The 26,493-nt window shown below is 47.9% G+C and overlaps 3 protein-coding genes across 3 annotated transcripts; all 3 read left to right on the top strand.

The window, feature by feature from the left end:
- Positions 1 to 1,784: 1,784 nt before the first annotated feature.
- On the top strand, positions 1,785 to 4,118 carry HOXB6 (homeobox B6). The gene is made up of 2 exons (XM_037411489.1): positions 1,785 to 2,520; positions 3,859 to 4,118. Exons 1-2 carry the CDS (start codon positions 2,112 to 2,114, stop codon positions 4,116 to 4,118), a joined length of 669 nt encoding a protein of 222 aa, XP_037267386.1. The 5' UTR covers positions 1,785 to 2,111.
- A 3,113-nt stretch (positions 4,119 to 7,231) lies between these two features.
- Positions 7,232 to 9,828, top strand: HOXB5 (homeobox B5). The gene is made up of 2 exons (XM_037411488.1): positions 7,232 to 7,781; positions 8,693 to 9,828. The coding sequence occupies exons 1-2, from the start codon at positions 7,232 to 7,234 to the stop codon at positions 8,938 to 8,940; spliced, it is 798 nt and encodes a 265-aa protein (XP_037267385.1). The 3' UTR covers positions 8,941 to 9,828.
- Positions 9,829 to 23,558: 13,730 nt separating this feature from the next.
- HOXB4 (homeobox B4) lies at positions 23,559 to 25,845 on the top strand. Its single transcript, XM_037411409.1, has 3 exons — positions 23,559 to 23,692; positions 23,796 to 24,222; positions 24,978 to 25,845. The coding sequence occupies exons 1-3, from the start codon at positions 23,666 to 23,668 to the stop codon at positions 25,292 to 25,294; spliced, it is 771 nt and encodes a 256-aa protein (XP_037267306.1). The 5' UTR covers positions 23,559 to 23,665; the 3' UTR covers positions 25,295 to 25,845.
- The last annotated feature ends 648 nt before the right edge of the window (positions 25,846 to 26,493 follow it).

The following is a 26,493-nucleotide window of genomic DNA, read 5'->3' as shown; positions in this document are numbered from 1 at the left end:
ACAAATATTGCGTAACTCTAATCAAATGTATGAGCTGTTCGGCTCTTGCAAAGCAGTTAACTTCAGGCTCTCATCCCCAGCCTTTTTTTTTTTTTTTTCTTCTCTAGTCATCGTTCCTTTCCAATCCCACTTTTTTTTTTTTTCCCCTTGCATACCAATAAAGCAGATCTACGTAAGTTTGGGTCCATTCCATACACAAAGGGAAACTCTGCAAGAACAAATATAAGAGATATCAGTCAGAGAGGGGGTGGAGGATGGAAAACTACTTCCTTTGCATGTTATTTCCTTGAATTATAAGGATTACGTTTCAGTCGAAATGTTCATTGCAGCCGTGGCATGAAACAATCTTGGCTTTGCTGCTGTAAACATGATGTTTAAAATAAATTAGCTTGTAATAAGATACCAGTTTCGTAGATACTTAAAGCTCCGTCAGAGAGTGCCGCATTGGCAGCTCTACAGTCACCACGCAATGTATGTAATTCTGGATTTGTGGCACACACATTCACAGACCCAAGTACAGGGGAGTGTGTATTACAAGGCGTGTCATTTCATTGCATGTAGGACCCGACAGACAGATGGCTACAAATTCGGACAGGAAACAAATCCTTGAAAAAACGCAAATGATCGGGGGGCAGTCCTGGGTTTAATTTAGGTTGGGGTTTTGGTTGATTTTTTTAAATTTTATTTTATTTCTTCCCTGTGAGATGGCTCTGATTTTCCCGTTTGAAAAAAAGGGGAAGGCGGCAATCGGAGATCCAACCCTACCTTGAGCAGACAGGGATCTGAAGGGGGGATGCGCCAGGTAGAGCAAAGCAGATCTCTAGCGAGGAAATCCGGACAAACCCAAGAGAGGCAAAGCTCAGAGCAAAGCGTAGCTTTTAGGGTGACCGGGAATTACTCGAGACTTTCGGAATTATCCCTTCCAGCCTTTTAACTTCGCAAAAACAGGGATTTTGCAGTGGGAACGGGCTCAAAGAGGGGATGCGAACCCGCGGGGTCTCTGCACCTCCAAGGCTGCAGCCCCATCACACCGCCAGCTTTCCTCTCATCAAAAAAACCCACCTCGATCGGTAACAATCAATAAACTCGGCTTCTGACGGTCACCCAAGGCTTCCTTTTTAGCCATAAAAGGTCGGGCATGGATCTGGTATTAACAAAAAAACGCAAGAGGGCACAATGCGGTACCGGACTCCGGAGGAGGTCGGGATTTAGCAAGGGATAAAGGAAATTTTTTTTCGATTTTCCATTTGTCTCTTCAATACGGAGCCTTTGCGGAAAAAGAAAGGAAAAATGCAATAGATGAAAAGCGATGGTTTGCTTCAAGCTATCCCAGCTTTCCTGAACAGGGAGTGCTAATCTATGGTAATTAGACAAACATGAACCGAAATAAGTTGTCAAAACAGAGTTCTTCTCCTATAGCAAATCTAAGTTAACCAACCCGGCAGGATCTTCTCCTTGCAAAGTTCACACACACACACACAGAGAAAACTTTTTTCTTTTTTCTTTTTTTTTTCCCCTCCCCCTGTAACTGTAGCAGAGCACCCAGACCCATTTCAGGACGATTTGCAAACACTAGGGGCTAAAGTTTGCCGAATGCGAATAAATAACTTTCACACACACACACTCACAGCGAGTATTTGTATACGTTATATGTGTGTAAATATATATAGGCGCGCACACCGCCATCCGTGCAGACAGGCTCTCGCCCACCCCCGCGCACAGCTCCGGGGCGGGGGGGGGGGGGGGGGGGGCACGTTTATTTATTTATGAAGCTCCGAGCGCGCCGGGAATGTTTCTTTCGGCAGATATTATATATTTGGTTAAGGGGGTGCATTTCTGTTGTTTAAAAGGGAGGGAAAAGGGGGTGGATGGTTTGTTCTTGGGGTCCCTGGTGCAATCTCAGCTCCTCATGGGTGCTATTTTGCAACCTCAGGCGCCTGCTATTGGTCAGCCCATGATCAGATGGTTGTATTTCCTTGTGTCCCTCGCTGGCACCACGCCATCTCCCTTCAGCTAAAACCCAATCTCCGATATACTACTAATAGCTAAACCACTTGGACTATAAAACACAACAAATCATAAAGCCGGGAAAGGACGGCAGGCTCCTTCCAATGAGTTCTTATTTTGTCAACTCGACCTTCCCGGTGAGTCTGGCGGCGGGGCAGGAGCCCTTCCTGGGACAGATCCCGCTATATCCCTCGGGCTATGCGGATCCTTTGAGGCACTACCCCACCACCTATGGAGCCACGGGCGTCCAGGAGAAGGGCTACACCTCCTCTCCTTACTACCAGCAAAGCAACGGAGCCTACAGCCGCAGCTCCGCCTGTGACTATGGGGCCGGCGGGTTTTTCAGGGAGAAGGACCCTGCGTGCGCCCCCCCCAGCCTGGACGAGGTGCCCTTCGCCCCCGAGCCGCGCAAGGCGGACTGCGCGCAGAGCAAAACTGTGTTCGGAGAGAGCGAGGAGCAAAAGTGTTCCGCCCCGGTTTACCCCTGGATGCAGCGGATGAACTCTTGCAATAGTGAGTTTACTCTTTTACAGAAATAAATACATCAATCTCCTCCCCCCCTTTCTTATTTGTTACCGCCAGAGAGAGAGAGAGCGAGCGAGCGAGGGAAGCAGGAATAAGGTTCACTTTAGAGCCCAAACTTCCAGCGGGGAAGTTGGGCGACACGAGTAGCTCCAACTTGCTCTTGACACGCACCAAAACTTCACACCGCTGAAGTATTTTCGCACGGCAATCCCCCACCTAAAAAGTTCGCCCCGTCTTTAAACCCCAATACAGAATTTCTCCATCCACCCACACACCCCCTTTTTTTTTTTTTTTGCACATTCCAGTTTGCGTGTCACTCAGCTACAACGATTTGTCTCTGTCTTCCCCCCACACGCACAGGGAGATATCTTTTCTAAATCAGATCTGGATGACTTTACACACACAGACGGACCCACACCCCCACGCAGCTCCCTCTCTCGCTGGCTACCCGATCTGGAGTTAAATAATATAGCAGTGTTTAAATATTTGAAAGGAGAGGGGCTACATTTTTAATGAAATTCGCACATAATGAAAAGTCTGCCTGGGGAGAATTTTTTTCCCCCTGGTGATGTATGACTTCTTTAAGTGCTGTTTCCTCAATCAGAAAAAAAAAAAAAAAAAAAAAAAAAAAAAGAAGGGAGGTGGGGGAGAAAAATAATAGAGGCTCACCACCCTCCTTCCCATGTTTAGATGCATTTGTTGCCTTTTAAGTTCCAAATTGATGTCCATTAGCGCAGGGACATAAAGTGTTGTGTCCTCTTTAATGTAGAGTTTGGGCAGATCGATTCACTTCATTATTGCTTAAATGCTCAGATCTATTACAGTTGCCGGTAGGGTGGAAAATAGCGAGGGAGGGCGAGGGGGGTGAGAACACCTTGCGATTTTTCATCCCGGAATAAGATAGATCTTGCCCTGTCTCTCCAGCCCTGCCTGCAGCCTGGCAACTTCAGCATTAACCCTTCTGCGCGGCTGCCTGCAGCGCGGCTGCGGATGCTCCGCGGGTGCGGCCCGGCTGGGAACCCCCCTGCGCGCACGGGGGGGCTCCCCGCGGTGGGGCTTGTTTTGGGGGTGGCCAGACCCTTGGGAGGGCAGGGAAGTGGGCACGTACCCCTGCGCGCACAGCCGCGGTGGGGGGAGTAGCATCCCCGCGGATTATCCGGCACCTCCGCGGCTCCACTAAACCTCAGGGCTTTCCCCCTCTTTTTCCTTTCCTCTCTTTTTTTCCCCCCTATTTCCCCCCATTTTTCCCCTGGATCCCCCCCCCCCCCCCCATTTGTTTCCTATGTGTTTCCTATTTGTTTCCCATTTTTTTTGCGGGTGTCACAGGTTCTTCCTTTGGGCCCAGCGGCCGCCGAGGCCGCCAGACCTACACCCGCTACCAGACGCTGGAGCTGGAGAAGGAATTTCACTTCAACCGCTACCTGACCCGGCGCCGGCGGATCGAGATCGCCCACTCCCTCTGCCTGACGGAGCGGCAGATCAAAATCTGGTTCCAGAACCGCAGGATGAAGTGGAAAAAAGAGAATAAATTGCTCAACTCCTCGCAGCTGAGCGCGGAGGAGGAAGAGGAGAAAACGGCGGAGTGAAAGTATTATTTAAAACACACAACAACAACAAAAAGAGAGAGAGAGAGGGAGTGAGTGTGTGTGAGAACCGAGAGGGTGAGGGGGGTGTGGGCTGGTTGCGAGGACAGGGAAAACCTGCACGTTGGTGGGACAAGCCCTCTGCAGCAGCGGCAACAGCTAGAAAGTTTGCGCCACCAATGCCATGGACTCGTGTTCCCAGTCATCCGTCGTGTCCAGAAAAAAAAAAAAAAATCAGGCTTCTAGTTGCGTTTTTAATTTTTTTTTCCTTCCTAGACCTCCCTCCCCTCCCACTCCACCCCTCGAAATGAAATAATAATAATAAAAAAGCGAAGAGAGAGAGAGAGAGAGAAGGAGGGAAAGAAAGGGAAAGAGAAAAGACAAAAAAAAAAGGACTCCCACCCGTGTTTCTACCCTTGGTGTCACTGTTAGTAATCTGCTAACTCTTGTATTTAATGGAAGTGCTGCAATATATGTCATTTGGGGTGTTTATCGTCTTAATTTTGTAAAAATGTTTCATGCACGGTTGACATAGGGTTTTTTTTTTTCATTTTTCCTTTTTTTTTTTTTTTTCTTCTCCTTTGGTAAATTAATCAAGCCCTGGGGTCTTTGTAATTAGTTTTGTTTTGTTTTGTTTGTTTTGAAAAAGGAAAATCTACTGAAAGAACGAGTACTACCTAAAAGGATGCAAAAGCAACAACAACAAGAAGAAAAAGTTATATTTTATTAATTTTTGTACGTGTTGTGTTTGAAGTTTGTCTTAGGTATGAACATGGAATTCTCTAATAAAAACAAAGTCTTCGATCTCACGCACACTACCCTGTCATCATTATTCTTATTATTATTACTACTATTATTACTATTACTATTATCTTTCCCTTTTCCAGGGGAACTTGCCATTCTTAAGGAGCAGAGAGTTGTAAAGCAAGCCTTGCTTCTCTCTGTATGACAATGTCTTCTAATCTGCAAGGACAAGCAACTCCAAGCCCACGGAAGTTACAGTGGAGAGATAAATCTGGTTTTCCCTCTTTTTGTCTAATCTGAAATGGAAGACCTTTCACCAATAGTATTTCCTCGCTGACATTCTGCTTTAGTATCGCTCTTTTTTATTGTTACAGTACAAAGAGTTATGACGAAACGCTCTCCATATACATAATAAATCAAGGAAACAGGCAAAAATATGCTCTCATTTATCTACCAAAGATACCTAACATTTGCCTAGCATCTTTCAAACATCTGGTCCCTTACTTCATATCCCCAAATCAAAGTGAAGTGTATTGCAAAAAAATCCAGATTTCAAGGGAATTTGCCCTGCGAAACGAGTAGCTTCTCAGCTCCAGGAATATAGCCTGCATCTACGGGGAAGAGGGGGAAAGGTGTAAAAAATCTCAACTAAGTCTGACGAGCTATTTTGAAAGAGTAGATTTTTATGATCTCTTGAAAGCGTTTTCATGGCTCCTTGCGAGAGGCTGGCTTTGCTGGGGACGGGGTGGGGAACGCTTCTGCTCCGTACCAAAGGGGAATCTCGCGCATGCAAATCGCCAACTTTTCCTGGGTTTTGGGAATTTAAACGAAGGGAAGTGCTTTTTCTGCTGGGGATTTAGGACTGGAATGAAGCGACCAGCCCAGCCTCTTTCGGATACCGTTTTCCGCAGCTTCACAGGGGGAAAACGCGACGAAACAGCATCTCCTGCCTCCCACCCCCTTTCCCCTCTACCCCCAAGAAATACCTATGTATGAATGCATTCCCCCATGCCACAAGCTGGTTTAATGTCAGTCACTTTTAAAATCAATTCATGCAGAAGCTTCACAGCTGTAGGACATTTACTATTATTGCCACGCTTTTCATTGCCCGTAATTATTATAATTATATGTCACTTTCAATATGGCGCATAATTTCCAATGAGTTGCAGACAAGCATATGAAATTCCTAAACTGCCTTGGAAAAAAAGAGAGAGAGAGAGAGAGAGAAAAGAGAAGGAGAGAGGAGAAGAAAAAAAAAAAAAGAAAGTAATGCTTAACAAAGCACAGCTCTTTCACAACGTTTTTACCAATTTCAGAGTGCTTTTGCTCCCCAATATTCCTTGCAGGTTAGCAAATGGAAAGGAACAATCACGTAGCACAACGCTGTGTTCAAAAAGGACGTGAAACGCTCAGGAACAAGAATATCCTAAAAGCAACGTTGTCAACCAGTTCTACCGGCTGGACTTTCCCTCCTTTTCCTTTCCCCCCCCCCTCCCCCCCAATTTCCCTCCTTCTCCCCCCCCCCCCCCCCCTCCAGAATTAAGGTGCGACCGCATCGCTGGCCCCAGGCTCAGCGGAGCCCGACTTTTCTGACAACAACCACGCGAAATGCCCCCAGAAGCCACGGCCCCCCTCAGGGCTCCGCGGTGCGCGCCCCCCCCCCCCCCCCCCCCCCGCAGATATTAAAAGAGAAGACTGCCCGGCCTCACAGCGACCCGACACCTCATCCCTCGCCGCCTCTCAAACTTCCCCGACGGTGTTACAAAGGAAGAAATTAAGAGTTTAATAAAGAAAAGGAGCCGGGCGAGAAGACCCACGCGGGGAGCACGGACACGCGACCCGCCGCAGGATCCCCCCCTTCCTCCCCCTCCCGCCTTTTTCATGTCCGCGTTGATTTCTTTTTTACTATTAGTATTATTATTACTTTTTATTTTTAGGAAGGAAAAGGAGAACAGAGGAACGGGGGGTGCGGAGGGAGGCGGGGGGTGGGGGCGCGGGCCCCCCGGCGCGGTGCGCAGCCCCGGCGCGGCCGGCAGGTGGCGCGCTTCGCCAAGGTGGGGGGCGAGCGCGCGCCGGCGCGCCCGGGGATTTGGGGCGCCGCGCACCGACTTGGGCCTAAACGACTCCGCGATCGTCATTATTTGTAACCATAGAGCATGAATTACCTCTTGAGGTCATCAGTGAGAATTTACGACTGGTCAACAAAAGCACGTGATTCCCAAACGCACCCCCACCCTCCCCCCATATTTGGCCGCATACATAGCAAAAACGAAGTACAGTGCATTGCTATAATTCATTAATACATCATAAATCGTCAAGCACAGGGTTATAACGACCACGAGCCACAAATCAAGCCCTCCAAAATAACCCAAATGAGCTCTTACTTTGTAAACTCGTTCTCAGGGCGCTACCCAAATGGCCCCGACTATCAGTTACTAAATTATGGGACCAGCAGTTCCATGAACGGTTCTTACAGAGATTCAAGCACCATGCATTCCAGCTCTTATGGCTACAACTACAATGGGATGGACCTTAGCATCAACCGCTCAGCCTCCTCTAGTCACTTTGGGGCTGTGGGGGAGAGCTCCCGCGGTTTCCCTTCTCCAGCTCAGGAGAGCAGGTTTAGACAGGCGTCTAGCTGCTCCTTATCTTCTCCCGACTCCCTTCCCTGCTCCAACAGCGAGAGCCATGGAGGCAAACCCGCCCCGTCCCCCTCCGACCAAGCTACTTCTGCCAGCACCACCAACACAAATTTCACAGAACTAGACGAGACCAGCGCGTCCTCGGGAGCCGACGAGGGCACTCCAATAAGCAGCAGCATCCCCCGAGCGCAGGCAGAGCCCATCGCAACCTCCACCGCAGCAACAGAAGGGCAGGCACCTCAGATATTCCCTTGGATGAGGAAACTTCACATTAGCCATGGTACAGCTACTTCTTTTTCCATCCTTGTCGTTGTTGTTGTTTATTTTCGCACACCCCTCTCTTTTTCTCTTGTGTGTGTGGGGTTTATCCCCCCCCCTTTTCCTTCTCCATCCCCCCACCCCACTCCCTTTTTTTCTCTCCTTCCTTTTATTCGGTGGAGGCGCTTTGATCAGAAACGCAGCTATTTATTGCTTTTGTATTTCTTGCTCTGATCGCTGCTTTAAAGCTGCCTCTGGCGCCTGGAGGGGGGGCGATTTTATTTTACTTTCGCTATTCTTGCCGCAAAATGTGCGCTTATTTCAAGCTCTTGGCTCTATCTGGGTGGTGGGAGAAAGTAATTTAAAAATTGAGGGAAGGGGGTGTTCCGGGGGGGGGGGGGTGGAGAGGAAAGGAAAGAATTGACCATTAAAATGGCATTATATGCCCAGATGGGTCTCTCAGTCCTTTCCTACTCTTATTTTGCTGGGTGTATTCTTGACAATCTGCTCTTGACAAAACCAAAACTGAGAGGAGATACAGGGGGAATAGCGAGCCTCCCCCCCCCCCCCCCCCCCCCCCGCGGTTTTTCTCCTGGAGAACAGAAAGCAGCATTAAACCTGCAAACAGACCCAGAAACACCCAGGCAGAGGCGAAAAAGGGAGATTTCAGCATCTCGCTTCTCCAGTTAAATTATGAATATTGAGTTGCGAATGTCTGTTCTGGAGGGGCCAAGGGTGGGGGTTTTTACACGTGTCTGGGGGTGTGCAAGAAAGGGGGGGGCTGTTATTTGGGGAATCAGCAGCTTTCCTAGCTGCCCGAAGAAGGCGAATATTTCACCCCGGTATTAAAAAATAATAATAATAGCCTTAAGGATCTATAAAAGCCCCAGCAGAAAGCAAACCCCAAACCCCGCTGTTGTCTGTGTTACCCAGACATGACTGGCCCAGACGGTAAGAGGGCGAGGACCGCGTACACCCGGTACCAGACGCTGGAGCTGGAGAAGGAATTTCACTTCAACCGGTACCTCACCCGCAGGAGGAGGATCGAGATCGCTCACGCGCTCTGCCTCTCCGAGCGCCAGATCAAAATCTGGTTCCAGAACAGGAGGATGAAATGGAAGAAGGATAATAAACTGAAAAGCATGAGCTTAGCCTCGGCGGGCAGCGCCTTTCAGCCATAAATTCTAGAGGAGGAATCTCGAGGAGAGAAGACGAGAGAGGAATACCTAAATAAATAAATAAAGCGCCGCAGATCTTAGTTTTGGAGTACTGTACAGTGAGGCACCTTCTTTTCGGCATGTTGTGGATATTCTAAAACAACGCGTATGGTACCGTTATCCCAGGACTGAGTTAATGTCGTGTTCTGTTTGGGTTGGGGTTTTTTTTCTTTAATTTTTTTTAATTAAATTTTATTTCCCAGATGCTCCTCATGCTCTTGTTGTTCTTATAAATGTATGTGTCCGTGCTCTCTTGATGCCTTCTGGAAAGCTAGCATGTTTTATGTGAGCCCTTTAAATGTTATAACTTATTTATAAATTGAGAACAGATACGATTGTTTGTTTATTTGTTGGGATTTTTTTTTCCCCCTTTCCTGAGTTTACTGCTTTTGGGTGAGTTCTTCTCTGCCTAAGCTAAAATGGGGGGTTCCTGCACTACAGTAGCAGAAAAAAAATAATCTAAAAAACCAAACAAAAATGTAAAAAAAAAAAAAAAAAAAAAAAGAAGAAGAAGAAGAAAAAGCTCTTGTATCTTTCTGTCTTAAAATTGTCCAGTCTGTGTTTTAGTTCAAACTTCAGGCCAGGATTTCTAGTCCCAGGCTAATTCCGAGACGTACTCTTAGACGTGGGTAAATTTCACTATAAAAAAAAATGTATAAAATCGGACCAACAATAGAGTGCTCTAATGTTTGTAAATATTAAAAATATTTCTGATGTGACTAATAGACGGTTCGTAGTGGGCAGAGTGAATGCAATGTTATGTGTAAAAATGGCATCTGTCATGTCTAGCTGCCTGTTAGTACTTTGCCAATAAGCTTTTTGTATTTGTTTGTAGCTTTACTTGAAGTCAAATAAACGTTTCTCCTACTCACAAAGGCTCCCAGTCGCACTTTGTACACAACCCCTGAGACCCCCGGCGCACGCTGGAGCCGGGGAGATGCCTGGCACCGAGCTGCGCCCCTGCCAGGGGCTCCCAGCGCCGCTCCGCGCAGCTCCGCGCAGCTCGGGAGCACCGAACACCCACATCCAACACCCCCCTGGCACCAACAAACCGCCACCTTCCCACCGCCTCCCCCCAAACAACACCGACCCCCCCACCCCACCGTACCAGGCAAACCGGTTTCAAGCACTTCAAGTTGCAATAACGCGGTATAAACGCGTCCCCGGCAGATTTACGCACATTTCAGGAACCGTCAGCTATAGATCCAGCCACGCGCACATCCTCCGAGCACGAGGGATTTATACCCGCATATATGTCCACGTAAAACGGTGCTCTATAACATTACAGCTCTGTGTGTTTGTACAGATATATTTATTATATATATATAACCTGTATATCTATAAGACATTTCTGTGCTCTCCCCGCCACCTCTCGTCCTCGGTTTATTGTGCTTTTACCTCCTGCTCTCCGGCTCAACATGTAAATAACAGCTCACCGCTCTGTAACTACTGACACTTAACTACAACGAGTCATTTTGGCTGCAGATAATTTAACATCGTCAAAGATGGCAAATGTTCGCCATCTCGCTACCTCGGGAATCCAACCAGGCACGAGACACTCCGGTTTAAAGTCGCTCGATTTGGCAAAACGCCACTGACATCTCTACAACACGGCTTAGGCTTTTTGTTCGTAGCAAGTAAAGTTGGAGCTTAAAACTTACCAAACTTAATCTCCCACTGTTTAGGTACTTCTTAAGTGATTTTGAGAGGGATGTGAAGTGGACTGTCAGATCCCAAACCATTTGCTCGCCTTCCCTTGATTTTTTTTTCCTTTTTTTTTTTTTTTTTTTTTTTTTTACCAATAGCAAACTATACCAAAAGTGGGTATGACATTTAGATGTCAAATGGATAGGGTTTTATCTAGAAGTTAGATCGTAAAAATCGCCCAGACCTCAGACAGATACCCCTCACTGGCTCTCAAAAGTCACGTGAGGTCCATAAAGTTAGTTTTATGGTTTTGGGGAGTTGACAATGTACAATATATTTCACATTCTCTAGAATGTTAAGTGACACTTTAACTGCTTGGTTTGGCTTGTAAGGGGCAGCAATGGGTGAGCACTTTTCCAGATGAGATAAACGTTGCAATTGCAGGGAACATGTTTTGCGGGTCCAGTTCTCAGCCCAGAGAGCCAGTAGACTGGAGTGCTGAAAGTAAGTTCTTCTGAAATATTATCTGCTTAAACTATTTTAAAGGGTTGATATGGCTGAAGGCTGAGCGGGGAGGAAAGAGGGTCTGTCTCTCTTTCAGAGCTGTATTTCTCACTTTTAGAAGGTCCTAATCCTTATCCTCCCGAGAGCTGGAATTGCATTACATTCCCATCACAGCTTCGAGGCCCGCAAGTAAACTTTGTGCAAGCGGGAGAAATAGAAAATCTGTAAAGATTTGCATCGCAAAGCAAACTCCATCCTGTCTTTGCCGGGGGACATGTGTAGTTCAGGCAAAGTTTGGGTTTGTCCTTCGCCGTCTAAAAGGCTCTCGCTGGTTTACTGGAGGTGCTTCGGTGTGGTTTGTTTGTACTGCTAGCAAACAGCCACAGATCTGGCCTGTGCCTTTGCATTTCAATTAGCTATATTCTGTCTGTGCTCTTCAGGTTGTTAACACCTTTTCATTTTAATAATTTTCGCCTGCTTGCCAAAGAAATACGTGTGGTTTTTTTTCCTTTCCCCGTTCGGCCTGTGTAGACACCGGTTTTTTTTTCCCCAGGGCTTTTTTTTTTTTCCCTTCCATTTTTTTCCTTCTTTTTTTTTTTTTCTCTTGGGTTTCGTTTTTTCCCCCAATAATAGAAACGAGTGTCTTCATATTTCCGTAGTTCTTTTCTACCATATGGAGACACTGAATGACCGCTGTTATGTCTCCAGCCTGTCTTGAAGTGCTACAGAAAAATAATCAGAGAGGCTGCAGTTTGCATACGGACCCTCCAAATCTGATTGAACCCACCGGTATCTCACAGATTTCCTTCGCTCCTCCAAGGGTGACATCTTTCTGGAAAAGGCAGGCAGCAGCCTTTTTCTTTGGGAAAATAAACAAGTTAGCGGGGAAGGGCAGGAGAGTGGAGCCTGCCATGGCTGGGGCTGCAGCCCCCCGCTCGGGGTGGGGCGGGCAGGTGTCCCCGTCCGGAGGCTCTGGCTCCGCGGCCGCGCAGATAGAGCAAAATAGGGCGAAATAATGCAGATATAACAACATAGAGGGGGGAAAAAACCCAAACTCCAGCGTTGGAAAGGCTGCTTCTTTTTTGAAAGTCAACTCGCCACATCTGCAGGAGAGGTGGGGGGGACACTTTGTCTACACCTGAACCAACTCACATCCATTCCCTGCCTCCTCCTCGCTCCTTCAATAATAATAATAATAATAATAATTTTAAAAGTTCAAAGCGGAGGTACTGGGGAGGGGGGGAGAGGGGGGCGGAATGGGGGTTTTCTAGAATTTGGAGCAGTCACAAGCTTCTTCTATCCCCCCCCCCCCCCCTTTTTTTTTTTTACGGTAAGACAACATTTGGTGGACACATGTCCGTCTCCTTTACACAAAGCAGAATGTCCCCCTTTAGCACACTTTGGAGATTGCTTTTCCTTCCTTGGGCTGTTTTTCCTGTCCTGCTCCATGTATCTCCTAATATCTTTGCTATCATCTGAACTTCTGGCTTCTCGCCGAGCAGTCAGAGGGTGGCCAGTGCAATCCTGGAAAACCTCTGCTCTGCAAACCTGTAAACACAAACGCTAAAGCTGGGAATTCAAGGCACAGGGAGCCTTTCCCATCCAGCAGGCTGGGTTTGTGCTGACCAGCCTCTCCCTAAGCTCTGTGCAAGCTGCACGCCTGCTTTGCAGTTGATAATAAAGATATTTTATGTGATCTTGAAAGGCTTCAGTGGTGTATGGTCTGTAAAGGTGAATTTAGCCGCAGAAACACGACAGGCTGCAGGCGGTTTGTCTACAGGGGGTTAGAAACGCTTGGAAAAGAGGGGATGTGGGGAGAGGTGTGCGATCGTGCTGGGGTCAGTCCAAGTGATGGCCTGCTAATTCTTTGCCCTTCTGATCTGTACTGGTGACTGGAAATAATTTCTCCTCATTCAAACGATAGCGAGCGATTTAGGCAAGAAAAGTGACACCCCTGCGCCTTAATGTATGTTTGAAAATGTAACCGTACGTTCAATGCACGCATCTACCCACAGACACCGTGTTTCCAAAATATGTCCATCCCGCCGTGTATCCAAAGACCTACCCATTCACCCACCTCTTCCCCATCCATCATCTGCATCACTGTCCCATCCCCACCTCCCCACTCAGAGGTATTAATTTTTTATGTAATCCCAGGCAAACTTTCCTTCCAAATCCACTCCGAGCACAGGAGACACAGGAATTTTTTTCTTGAGTACCATAATTTCTAATCGCTTGGTGTACCCAACGTGCTATTTCGGGGAGGGGGAGGGGGGGAGCAGTCCCAGAAAGCCAGACCAAGGGGAATTTGCCATGCAGTTTAGCTCCAGGACTTTGCAGAAAGGAGGAGATGCCTGCATGGGTGACAACAGGTAACAACCCTGTGCCGCTCCCTTGATTTGAGCATCCTTGGCACAGAGATGGCACCGGGCCTGTGCTGCAGCAAAGGACCAGGGGCTGGATTCTGTTGCTGGCATAATAACATCATCCATCCCTCTCCTTTCCATTACTCACATGAAAACCTGTCCTCTCTGTCCACGAGATCTGCTTTCTACCTGCAGCCTGTAGCACGGTTTTTTTGGTCTGGATATTTTTTTATTTTTAAACAAGTTGGATTTGGAAGGGTTTATCTGGGGATTATTTTTTTTTCCCCCTTACATGGTGTTAACCTCCAGCTTCCTGTAAGGCATGAGGAGGTATCATTGTCTACCATTTTACAGCCTGGAAGGGGTCACAGGCTTAACACAGGCTCCCCCCCACCATCCTTTAAAGAAAAGGAAAAAAAATCTCCCTGTTGCTGGTGAAAAGGAAGCATAAGGAGAGTAAACAGGAAAACGGGGCTCTGACCGTGCAGGTAGGCGGGGATTTTTCCTTTGCATTTTTCATCGTTTCTCTCACTTTAATGGCATATCAGACACGGGACAATTAGTTCTTCTGTAGCTGTGGAAGACAGAATAAATATGAAACGCTTTAATATCGGGTCTAAGAATACGGAGAATCTAGGACATGATTAGAAGGAAAATCTTGCTTAAACCTGTAGTTGTGCAGACCTTTATGCCATGACTCTGGGTACGAATGGGGAAACCCTATGATTTAAGGACTCCCCAAACAGAGGTCCGGTCATGGCCTCGTGGGTGGGAGCTGTTTGCCCCAAATGTGCAAAGTCTACCACAGCCCAGGGGAGCGCCCCGTGAGCTCACCTGGCTCACAGCACCTCTCGCTTACTAAAACTGGGTGCCACCATGTCTACTTGTGCCTTTTTTTTGCCCCCAGTCCTTTCTCTTTAGCCTCTCCCCATCCCTGAAGGGTTTCCTATTTCGTTTAGTAAACAGTGTATAAACCTCATGGTACTTTGAAGGGAACCCCCCCACCAAAACCCCAAAGCAGTTATTTCTCACCCAAGAGCCAGCCCAGGCTCGACAGCCTGGAAAAGCCGCGCTGAGCATCTGTATTAATTACAGCTGCCTTCAAGCTGCCTTTTGGGGCATCTCCCCAGGGCCCTGTGCCAGGGTGGGCGCAGGACCCCCATGGCCACGCTGCTGCTGGAGGGCGGAAAAAATAGAAATTTCACCCGTAAAATACTCATTCGGTTTCCAGGTTCGTTTAGCAAGAAGTGGGGGGTGCAAGGGGGGGACGACACCACATTTGTGAGGGGCACAGAGAGGTTTGGGAAGCGCTTCAATGCAAAAGGCAGCTCGATGTTGTGATGCTGTTGTCAGGCCATTTTGGATGTCATGGGTTTATTTATTTATTTTAATTTTTTTAAGCGTTTATGCATTTTAGACCTTCTTTCCTCACCGGGTACGGCGCAACACAAAATAAAATTTCCTTCCACCCAGGTTTTAAAAACTCAACCAAGGAAGCAAGCAGGGCAAACTAAAAACAAAACCAAAACAAAGAAACCCCACCAAAAACAAACTTCGCCAAGGTAACCTAGTTACAGATGCGTATGATGTCTTATTTTATTCAACAAAAAGTGATTAAAATCTGTTAAAGGATTTAATTAAGAGAATTAAATGAAAAGGAAGGGGCACAAATGAGTTGGAAAAAAGCGAAGCTATTCTAAACGATTAAATCGCCATTTTAACAGTATAATGGGGTTTGCATACTGAAAAGAGAAATCAGAGCTCATATCTCATCAATAATTCATAGGCAAGAGGGATCATTCCGAGGTCAGCAGACTTGTACAGCCCCGGCTCCTCTCTCGGAGGAGAGGGTGAGCATCGTATCCCAACACAACACGGACCCCGGGGGCTGCCGGGTCACCTTTTTAAGGAAAACATAAGCTCCAGGGTGGGTTTTTTTGCCTCCTTTCTTTTTTTATTTTCTTGGGTTTTTTTTTTTTTTTTTTTAATTTACCAAGTCCCACTGCCTGGGTGTGTTGGTGACTGGCAGTAAGAGAGGGGGAGGGTTGGAGAAGGACTGGATGTGGTTCATATTGCTCCAGTACAGACATACCAACAATGTGGTAATTATGCTTTTCAGAAGCCAAAGGGATCTCCTTTTTTTTCTCTCTCTTTTTTTTTTTTTCTTCTGGACACAACACTGAAGGTTGGGAGGGTGTGGGTCCTTATCTGCCTTGGCGGGGATGGGCTGGCGGCAGGGACTAGAAAATGCACTGCTCGGGCTGTAATTCTTGCATTTCATTCTGTTTAGAGGAAGACTCCGATTATTCACCTATTTCTTTGCAACAGTCCTGTAAATTACTCCAGCCCACCCCCCCACTCCGACCTCCCCAAGCAGGGAAAGCTTTCCAAGGAAACCAGCCCCTTCTCTCCAGCTCCTTTTCCCAAACCCTTTTCCCTCCCCCACAGCTGAATTTCAGGCTGAGAAATTGGCTGTCCCTTTCCCCCAGCCCCAACCCCCCCCTTTTTTTTTTTTTTTTTTTTTTTTTAATTACACGTCCGACCTGAAGGGAACGAGCTGACGAGATTATTTAAAATCTTCTGGATAAAGGTCCCTCCTCAATTAGGGAACCCGAAAAGGACTTTGATGGAGTTTGGCTCCTCCTCCGGGGTCTCTTTCCAGTCCTAGAATGGATTTAAGAATGAATTTTTCTTCCAGAGCCTGGCTGTTGGGTGTCTGAGCTGATTTTTCCCCATTCTTTCCTCTGCTGATGTTAAATAAATGATATTTGGAAGGAGGTTGATAACTTAACTCGAGAGGTGTCCACCCGGCACAGTTTTTCCGTGTTCTGTTACCCTAAATAGCTTTGAAAAGAAACTATTTTGACAGCGAGCGTTGAAAGAATAAGACTAGTACGAGGTTTCCCCCCCCCCCCTTTGATTTATCTCTTTTTAACATGTGTATGTATGTGTATGTATATCTACGCGTGTATATATCCCTCCTTCAAGTCAAAACAAATTACAGCGCTGGGATTTGGTGTAAAGGCGTTTGTTTGGTGGCGGAGTGGGGCTCTGGTCGTGCGGGGGGACTGTGCAAAGGCGGGGGGAGATAAAAAAAACATTTGGGATGGAGCGGGGGGAACAGGCGACCCCGGGCAGGGCACCGGCGCGGCCGCCTCGCCTGTAACGTCCCCGAGCAGCCAGCAGAGCCCGCCTCAGACCAAGTTCACTGCCAGCAGGGCCGGGCCGAGCCGAGCCGGGCCGGGCTGGAGCGGCACCGGCCGCCCGCAGCCTCCCCCAAGGCTCCGGCTCCCCCCGGGCGGTCGCGGGTGCGCCCCGCCGAGTCCCCGGTGCGCCCAGGCCCCCCATGGGCACACCTTCCCCAGCACCCCCCGAAAACAAAATAAAAATCAGAGCAGGCTAATTACCGCAGACAACAACTCACCTAGGTTAAAAGCTCAAACAAAAGATAAATAACCCAACGCAGCTGTGGTGTAAGGGATTATTTTTTCCTCCTGTTCTTTTAAATATAAAAGGGGCAGGGGGAGCAACAGGGAGGGAATAAAAAAATCTGCTAAGACAGCAATGGGTGATCTGGAGATAAACATCTCGTGTTTGCAAAGCTCTGATATTTTTGTTCTCCCCTGGGGAAAAAATCACTAAGAAATGTCCAGGGTTTTTTTCCTCCCCTTTTCTTTTTAAAGTAAAATAAATAAAATAGGGAAATCAGCTCCGCATTAGTTTCTAGAGACGTAGACTGTAACTCTGGTCTTGGGGGGCTTGTTAGTACAGCATTATAGCTCGAGGGGTCAAAAAGTTGAGGGTCAAAAGTTTACGCTGTGCGTGACTCAGTCTTGTGTATAACCCTGATAGACTGATGTCAGTGTGAAAAAAAAAAGGGAGAGAGAGAAAGAAAGCGGGGAGGGGGGCGAGGTGGGAGGAAGAGTCTCTGGTTGTGGGCAGAGATGGGAGAAGATGATAGCGAGGTGGGAGCGACCTTCAGCCGCGAACGGGGGGGCGGGGGGGGGGGGGGCGGGCTGCAGGATTTGGGGTGGGATGTCGGTAGAAAATAAGGTAGATTGATTTGGGTCTCCCGTGAGGAAACGCCAAGCGACTTCTTAGTATTTTTCTAAGATAACCCCTGAAACGCTATTTGGAGTCGAATTAACAGAATATAAGGGGAAATGCATTTATTAAATCCAATTACGTGGAGGTCCCTCTAGGATATTAACGCTAGCAGTTAAAAAATAATTTTCATTCCAGCGTCAATTTTGTTTGGATAGGGTTTAAATTATACCGAGAAAAAAAAAATTCTGACATGGTTGGTGAGAATGCGTTCTAACATCTTTACTTGGAAACACTTCCCAAATCCTTGGAGAGGTGCCTGTCTCCCCCCCGCCCTCCCCACCCGGGCGCCGCAGCCCCAGCGCCAAATATTTTTTAATCGGCATGAGTGCAAATCCTTACCCAAAACCCCTGAAAGAATCACACGAAATAACGTCCCTGATTTACTGCGGGCGTTTCTACCTTAATCGTAGGAAATCTCGAATAATGATATATAGGCAAAATCAATGGGCTGATGGCTTTAAAAATTTCAGTGTATGTATTTAAAGGCGCTTTTAAGTGCCCGTTTCGTCGCTGGGTCCGGTTAAAGTAGCTAATTTTGTTTTGCAGCACGCTTTCCGTCGGAATTTGAATGAAATGTTTTATATTTCTTCCTTGAAATGTGACTCCACTCTGGGCATTGCAACAGTTTAATGAACTGATATAATAAATATTTCCCTTGGCATTTCAAAGTTATTTCTACACTGCCAGACTTTGAACCCTCCAAACTCTAAATATTATTTGCACTGGGACTGGGGAAGATCTTTTCAATCGCTCCTTAAGCAAACAGTCGTAGCAAGGCAAACTCTTCTGAAAAAAATAAAAAAGGGGGGGGGGGGGGGAAAGCCCTGCAAATTTGCTCCCCCCGCCTCCCCTTCGGCTTTCAAATATTTTCAGTGACTAAATACTTATAACAAGGGTCATTTTTCTTGGAAGAGAAAGAGAGAATATTAGAGCCCTGGGAAAGGCATTCTGGAAAATCCATTTGCTTTCCCGATGCGGATATATTCATGGAGTAGGTGAAATTCAAGAGAACGTAAAGCGTTTTGTTTCGTGTGATAAGGCTCGGGTTTAATTAATTGCCATGAATTTGCTTGGTATTTATAAAATATCACTATATAAGGGCTACCGTTTAGTTGTAACTTGGGTGATCCATCTCTTCGCCCTTGTAATTACTGTACTTATCTCTCTAGAACAGTCATTTCTACTCCAGGTTTATAGAACAGGTAATGGATAATAAAGGCCATTTGTTTTCGGGATATTAAAACAAGCAGGTATAATTTCACGGCAATAAAAAAAAGAAACCACCTCCCAACTTTCCTTATAATATTCACTCCTACATCATAACGTTTAACTTTCAATTTAGGGACGCGAGGCTGCGCGTGCATTTGAAGTGAGTTCATTTGGAGAGATGTAAGGAGGGAGGGAGGGAGGGAGGGGGCAGAGAAGGAGGAAATTAAAGGTATCATTTTCAAGGGTATTTCTAATTTATCTCCCTTGCTCGGGACGGACTCGGCTTGGCCCCGGGGTGAGGGTCTCCTGAGTCCCGGCCAGGCGCTGCAAACACGATTCATGGGGGGGTTCCTTCTATTCTGGGGTGGTTTTTTCCCCCTACCGGACAATGAAATGAGCTTTTAAATCCCGATCTACTTTCTAAATGACCTCTTTATCGGGGGGAGAAACGCGGTGTTGGAGCTGGCGGTGTAAACGCGGAGATAACGGCTGGATCTCCGCAGCCCCCGGCAGGGATGCTCAGCTCCCCGCCCCCCGCGCCGGCGCCCCTCGCTTGCTGCTTCACCAGCTTGAGGTGAAAATATGATTTATTTTTTTCATTAGAAATGAAAAGGATACACAAGGCTGGCTGGGAAACCACGCAAGGTTTAAATCTTCGTTTCCCTGTTGCAAAACAGGTGTGGGCTGATTTCCACCTAACCCCGCCGCCACCCTTCGCGCATTTACACAGCTCACGGCGCCGGCTCCTCCTTACCAAAAGTTCTGCCCTAAAGAAGCACCTCAGACCTCTAGCGCTCCCCGTTTTCCAGGGGTGATTTGGGGGGTGTTGGTGTCCCAGTTTAATACACACCCCCAAAAGGTTTGCGCTTCCGAAAGGAGGGGGGGAGGAAATTAAATTAAGACATCTCCATCCTCATTGCTGTCAGATTGGAGAATGTGATCTCCGGGGGAATATAACCGGGGGTCAAAAAATAAATAATAACAAAAAAATCAAACAAAACAAAACGCCTTGAAAATGAAGCGCGGAGCGGCGCGGAGGGAGCGCGGCGCGGGGTGAACCGCGGGTCAGCGCGGCTCTCGGCGGCCGCCGCGCTGCGGACACGCCTCGCTGTTTAACAAAGACTGACAAACTATGAGATTAATACCAAAACTTGCGGGTTTCCCACCCCAAAATGCTCAGAGGGCCTCCTGGCGCTGCCAGGAGCAGTTCCGCTCGCCTTTAAGGACAATAGTGGTTTATACTGGGGGAGTGGGGGGAGGGGGCACCACCAAACCCCACCAAAAAAAAAAAAAAAAAAAAGGAAGAAGAAGAAGGAGAGAGAGAAATTAGTGTTCTTATCGAGAAATAATCTCAATGAAAAAGCAACACGGGGAGAGAGAGAGGAGAACAGCCAGGCTGGGTTGGGGAGGGGGTGGCGGGGGGGGTAGGGGGTGATAAGGGGGTTTCTATAGGATTCCGCCTGCAAAACCTTACCAAGTTTTGAGGGAGCATCCTAAACCCCTCGGGGATTACTCCAGGAAAGGACCCACGTTTTGCCAAGGTAGGTACCGCTGCCGGCGTTACACCTGGGCTGGGGAGGACACCCCGCCTAGTGCCCCCCCTTTTTGGGGTGACCAGAGAGGAGCTCAGCAGCAGGAGCCGGTTCAGAGCCCCCCTGCGCTGGCAGGTGCCTTTGAGAGGTTTTTGGAGAGGGTTGGGGGCTCCCCCGGCTGCCCCATGGAGGGGGTGGGGGACAAGCCGGGGGTCTGGGGAGATCCCCTGCCCTCCCCGACTGAGGTGGCTTTGAAATGGAAAAGAGCTCGAGTGGAATTTGCTGGGGGAAACTTCCGCGGCGTGGGGCGGTTTCCCAGCGAAAGGTGTGCGGGGAGGGGGGGGGCAGCAAGGGGCTGCCTTCAATTTGGGACCAGAGGCGGCGAAGGGGGGATCTCCTGGAGGTGTGGTGGGGGGAACATTGCTGGTAAACGCTAGGGGTGCTGGTTTGCTGGTCCCAAACCCCCTGTGTCACTGGGAAGGAAAATTAAACCCGGGGTTTCTTGATTTTTTTTTTTAAGGATGTGGGAGGGGGTTAAAAATACAGAATAGGCCTAGTTATTTCTGTTCAGGGTCCTCTCCTCTGTTAGGAGATCACTACGATACCGGCTGCGAAGAAATACAATAAAATAAATCAGAGAGAGGATTGGAAAGGAGGAATAAAATTTAAGAGAGGAGGGAAAAAAAAAAAAGGAGCTCTAATGGGATTGGTTCTGTAGAATTATTTTATGGCATCCATCTACACGTTGTACAAGCAGATTTGATTTGGCTTCTTACTTTTATGGCAGGTTTTAGAGGGGAAGGTAAATTTTAGCGTTGCCGCCTGCTCCCCAGCAAAGCGGAGGTGCCGGTTCCTGGAGGTGGGAGATGCAGGAGGCGCCTTAGCTTTGCTTTGCGGCTTTTGCTGGAAAACTGGGGTTTGCTCAGGCGTGTGCAATGGTCCGGGGGCTGTCCTAGGTGCATTTGGGCTTATTTCTGAAAATATGTCTTCGTTTTTCTGTTTATCTGGGAGTTACACGTTTTCTCAGGAAAACCGACTATTCACCTTAAAATACCTGAAAACTCTCGGGCCATTGTGTGTCCGGGAAAACTGGGACGTTCAGTCTTGGCCACGACTGGTTTGTGTTAGGAAAATTGCAGGAGTTTGTGCAATATATTTAAAATATTTGTCAGGAATTTTCATGTAGGGAAAATGCAGTTTTCTTTGATAGCCTCTCCACCGTGGCATTTAAATGCAATTAATTCGGGAGATACTTGACCAAAAAAATGTTCTGCCTTTTGAAATACAAAAAAAAAGGGGGGGGGGGGGCGGAAGAAAAAAGGAGTGGGGGAGGATGCTGCTATACTTTTAATCTCTTGGGCAACTGTAATTTTAAACGAAATCTCAACATGATGCTACCCTCATTAGTTCCGAATGAAGGTTCATTACCTAGACAGTATGAATATTTTATTGCTTTATATCCCTTTTTCGGAAATGAAACGCCTTTGATCTTTTTCTCGGGTTGTAAAAAGAATTGCCTGTCATTAAAAAAAAAACCTGTCGTCCCATCTGCCTTTACATTCTGTATTTCTTTTCATCTCTTTCTTTCTTTCTTTCTTTCTTTCTTTCTTTTTTTATTTTATAATTTATCCGCACACGCACGTATAAACCCAAACCTTGGTTGACCTCCAAGAACGAAAAATGGATGAAATCTTTGCGCTGCGTATCAGAAAATAATTTCGGGGGTTTCAGGCTGGAGGGGGACGGAGCTATGGCATTTTGCTCTTAGCTGACGATTATTTGGATTCGAGACTCGTTGTGCGCCTATACTTATATATTCACTCTAAGGGCTGATTATTTTTAGCACAGCTGAAAACTAATGTATAGGGTATGGAGGAGAGGGTAGAAAAGTGCAAGTGTTTCTATCCTAGTACCAGCTATTCTATTCGGAAACTGAGTTGGTGTTTTCATTAATCGTCTTTCCTCTGAAGAGTGGATATTTTAACCGTCTTTACCTATGGATTAATTCTTAATCTCTCGAGTCACAAAACTTTACCCCCCTGCCCCAGAAGATAATTATGGCGGTAGGCGAAGATCTCTGACCGAGGAGGATGCATCTGTCTTCTATATGTACCCTGTAGATCCGAATTTGTGTAAAGGAAGTTGGGTCACAAATTCGTATCTAGGGGAATATGTAGTTGACACAAACACTACAGGTCACAAACCCAGAAGGCATTACCCCCCTTCCCCACCCCACCCCCACCCCCCAAAAAAAAAAAAAAAAAAAAAAAAAAGCCACCCACATCTCCAGAACCCGAAATAAAAGGGTGAAAACAAGGGCTTAACCAGAAACCCGGTTTATAGCTGAAAAGAAACACTTTGGATTTGACCTTAGCTCAACTCCAGCGCTCCTGCGATAAACTTTATCATCACTTGGAGATAAAATCTGAGCTGCAAAGGAGGGGAGTGGGGGACAGGGGCGTTATTACTGCGATTTGAGAGCCAGGATCCCACTGTTGCGTTAGTTTGTGTAATCTCAGCACTGACACCGAAAAAACCACCCTTGCTTTCTGTCCTGCCGCCGGTGGGGAGCTTATTGCGCGTTTCGGGTCTAAGGACGAATTTGAGGGGCTGGGGGCGGCTTTTGCGAGGCAGCTGCATCGCGCTGGCTTTTAAAGCGTCTTTATTACGAGAAGGGCGAGGCGAAGCTGCGTTAGGACTTGGGCTAATTCGCTTTTGTAATTGTTCATCAAGTCCTTGATTTCTTGCTTGGAGGACGGGCTCCTTTTTCCATCGGTGCGTGGGAAAACAGTCAATCTCAGAGCCCGGCTAAATGTGATTTAGGAGACCGGGTACCCCGAATTAGCTGATGAATTTCTTATCGATCCCAAACAAGCCTTATTCATCTCTGCCAGGCTCGGGGCGCAATGTCCCTTCCCGCATCACCTTAGCAGGGAATGAGATGCGACCACCACCCGAAGGGACCGCCATGGATCATGCGCCGGGGCAGCCGCTCCCAGCCGCAGCCGCGCACCCCCCGAAAAAGCATTTTTACCCTCTATTTTAATTTTTTCGGGGGGTGGGGTAGGGGGTGCATTTTTATTTTTCCCACCTCCTCTGCGCCGTTGCCCCCCGCCCCGAGGCAGGACACACCCCCGAGGGGTGTGAGCCGGGGGGGCCGGTTCCCGCCCGCGGGCGCTGCGCAGCCTGGGCCGGGGGCCGGGGGCCGGGGGGAGCGGGCGCCCCCGGCCGCCTCCCCGGGGACGCGGGGCCCGGAGCGCTCGCGCTGGGCTCGGTTCCTTATCCGGGGACCGCGGGGCACGCGCCATTGGCCCGCGCTGTCACATGGACTCCAACTTTGTTCACTTGACAGTAAGTAGGAGGGTTTCACGAAACAGGAAAACGAGTAAAGGGGGGGACAGGAATAAATTTTAGGAGATATATATATTTTTTTTTCCGTGTGTGCAATTCTAAGAAATTAATGGCCATGAGCTCGTTTTTGATCAACTCCAACTATGTGGACCCCAAGTTCCCACCCTGTGAAGAGTATTCCCACAGCGATTACCTTCCCAATCACTCGCCGGGATATTACGGCAGCCAGAGGCGAGAGGGCACTTTCCAACATGAAGCGATGTACCAGCCGCGGTCAGCCTGCAAGGAGCAGCTCTACCCGTCCTGCCAGAGCTCCGGCCACCCAGCAGCGGTGTTATCCCCCCGGGGTCATGTCCATCCTCCGGCCGGACTGCAGAGCCACCTCTCTGAGCCAAACCATCCCTGCGAGCCGGTCACCCCCAGCCCACCACCCTCCTGCAGCCAAAACTCTCTGAACCAAAGCCCTTCCAATTCCTCTTGCAAAGAGCCGGTAGTTTACCCCTGGATGAAAAAAGTCCATGTAAGCACGGGTAAGTGAACTAAAGTGGCTTTGCTTTATAGTAAGTAGCACCTCAAAGTCTTGTAGAAATCTTATTGCACCAGTTGTAAAATAACCATTCGTGGAGATTTACGATCGCCTGTTTGCAGAGCGGTATAATTACATCCTCCATAAATTTTTATTGCTCTGCTTGGCCATGTGCCTTTGAAGTCTCTGTTACCATCCTCCTCCAATTTCTTGCAGGCTACTTTTTTTATGGCTGTTGAATCTTCATAAGTTAAGTTTTATGTTTTCGTAATTTGTATTTAAGTGGCGGGTTGAGTAAACTTTTACTATTCCCCCCCCCCCTTTTTTTTTAGCGTGATATTTAATAAAAAGGAGTGTCTGTGTTTGCCTGTTTGCATGTGTGTAGGGGGAACTTTAAAGATTTGGGGATAATAGAGCGATGCTCAGTAGAGGTGTGTATATATATGTGTATATGCACACACAGAGGGCATGGAAAACGCGTCTAGGGGACCTTATAAAAACGTTTAGACAGGAATACACGTCAAGCAATGAGGATGGAGGTGGAGATTTGGAGATAGTTTCTGGGTATATTTTTAGAAGGTTGGCGGTGTATTTTTTTGAGTATATCCCCCCACCAAAAGAATGTGTGATGCTTTTTTTGGGGAAAGGACCCATTAAAGGAACAGCTCGGTAATTCTTCTTCTGCTCTTTTTTTTTTTTCCCCTCCATTCCCCCCCCCCCCCCTTTTTTTCTTCTTTTTCCTCCTTTGTGTTTGTTCAGTAAACCCCAATTACTCAGGAGGGGAACCGAAACGCTCCCGCACAGCCTACACCAGGCAGCAAGTCCTGGAGCTGGAGAAGGAATTTCACTATAACCGCTATCTCACCCGGCGGCGCAGGGTCGAGATCGCCCACTCCCTCTGCCTCTCCGAGCGCCAGATCAAAATCTGGTTCCAGAACAGGAGGATGAAATGGAAAAAAGATCACAAGTTACCAAATACCAAGATCAGGTCTAATTCTTCCAGCTCCTCTGCCAGCCTGCAGATCCCACAAGGAGGATCTCAAAACCGATCCCATGGACCAGCCACCAGCCTATAACTATTCCTTGGATGGATGAAGTGTGCGTGTTTGTGGGTGTGAGTTTGTGTGTGTGTAGGGAACACATGATAATTTTTTTTTTTAAATGCTCCGAGAAGTGAGGGAAGGAGGGGTGCTCTTTATTTATAGGGGGAACAGAGGGAGACTCAGCTGCAACAAAGCAGAGCTGTGCTGTTGTGCCTCTCTTCCATTAAAAGAAGGCTGTAGATAGTAGTTTTCAGATTTGGCTAAGATGGATCCTTGTTTCATCTTTAATCACGCCAAGCTCTGCCCCATTTGTCATGTTTACTCTCCCGTACAAAGGATGGACCTTATGTCTGCTATTACCTCGACAACCAGCGCTCACTTTAATAAATGAGGCTCAGTTTCTTCAAGACGAACTGGATTTTCTCCCCACCACCCCCACCACCCCCTTTTTCTCTTCTTCCTCTTTTTCTTTTCTCGCCTGCCAGCCACAAATGGAAAGTTTCTATCCCCCCATCCCAAAGATGCGGCGGTTCTAGCACAGCCCGGTGATGGAGAGGAAAAAAAAACAAAACAAAAACCACCAAGAAACACAACCAAAATCCCCGCCGGACACAGACCGTGGGGAGCGGGGGGGCTCTCGGACACTGCGTTGGTCGTGCGTGGGAGTGGGAGGTGGGGGCCACCCTGGGGGGGGGGGGGGAAGGAAAATTAGGTCAAGTGGGTGGTGGACAAAGAAAGCAAGAGGATGGAGAGGGATGTAGGACACCCCCCCTTGCCTTTTTTTTCTTTTTTTTTTTTTTTTTTTTGAGTCCAGCAGGTTAATTGTGAGTCTGGGAAAGGGGGTGTGGGAGGGGAGAGGGGAAAGCAAGGGGTTTAGGTTAGAAACTGTGGCACCTGGATTCACCCCCCCGGCCTAGGGTGAGGGGCAGGGGACGGGGGGAGCTCCTCTCCCGCTGTCTAGCCCAGATTTGTACTGGAAATACGACTTAAGGACGGCGGGGTGAGGGCTCGTCCCTGTCGGGGTGCGCAGGGGTTTGGCGAGGCCCGCTCCGACACCCCGCCCGGCCGCCGCCCCCTCCCTTTGTCCTCCGTGATGTCCAGGATTACCTGTAAATAGCAGAGAAAAGGAACAACAGCAACAAAAAAACGCAATTGAAAATAAAAATTTTCATTGTGAATCTGACCCTGTGTGGTTTTTGGTTGGGTTTTTTTTGGGGGGGGAGGGGAGGGGT

Source organism: Falco rusticolus, chromosome 18 (genome assembly GCF_015220075.1).
Source record: "Falco rusticolus isolate bFalRus1 chromosome 18, bFalRus1.pri, whole genome shotgun sequence".
Lineage (NCBI taxonomy): Eukaryota > Metazoa > Chordata > Aves > Falconiformes > Falconidae > Falco > Falco rusticolus.
This window is presented reverse-complemented; position numbering and strand designations above follow the sequence as displayed.

Bases quoted from the DNA above. Each gene is read 5' to 3' on its own strand.
- HOXB6 (XM_037411489.1), top strand. From the start codon at position 2,112: ATGAGTTCTTATTTTGTCAACTCGACCTTCCCGGTGAGTCTGGCGGCG. The intron at 2,521-3,858 runs GTGAGTTTACTC...CGGGTGTCACAG, and splicing joins GCGGATGAACTCTTGCAATA to GTTCTTCCTTTGGGCCCAGC.
- HOXB5 (XM_037411488.1), top strand. From the start codon at position 7,232: ATGAGCTCTTACTTTGTAAACTCGTTCTCAGGGCGCTACCCAAATGGC. The intron at 7,782-8,692 runs GTACAGCTACTT...TGTGTTACCCAG, and splicing joins GAAACTTCACATTAGCCATG to ACATGACTGGCCCAGACGGT.
- HOXB4 (XM_037411409.1), top strand. From the start codon at position 23,666: ATGGACTCCAACTTTGTTCACTTGACA. The intron at 23,693-23,795 runs GTAAGTAGGAGG...TGCAATTCTAAG, and splicing joins CCAACTTTGTTCACTTGACA to AAATTAATGGCCATGAGCTC. The intron at 24,223-24,977 runs GTAAGTGAACTA...GTGTTTGTTCAG, and splicing joins AAAAGTCCATGTAAGCACGG to TAAACCCCAATTACTCAGGA.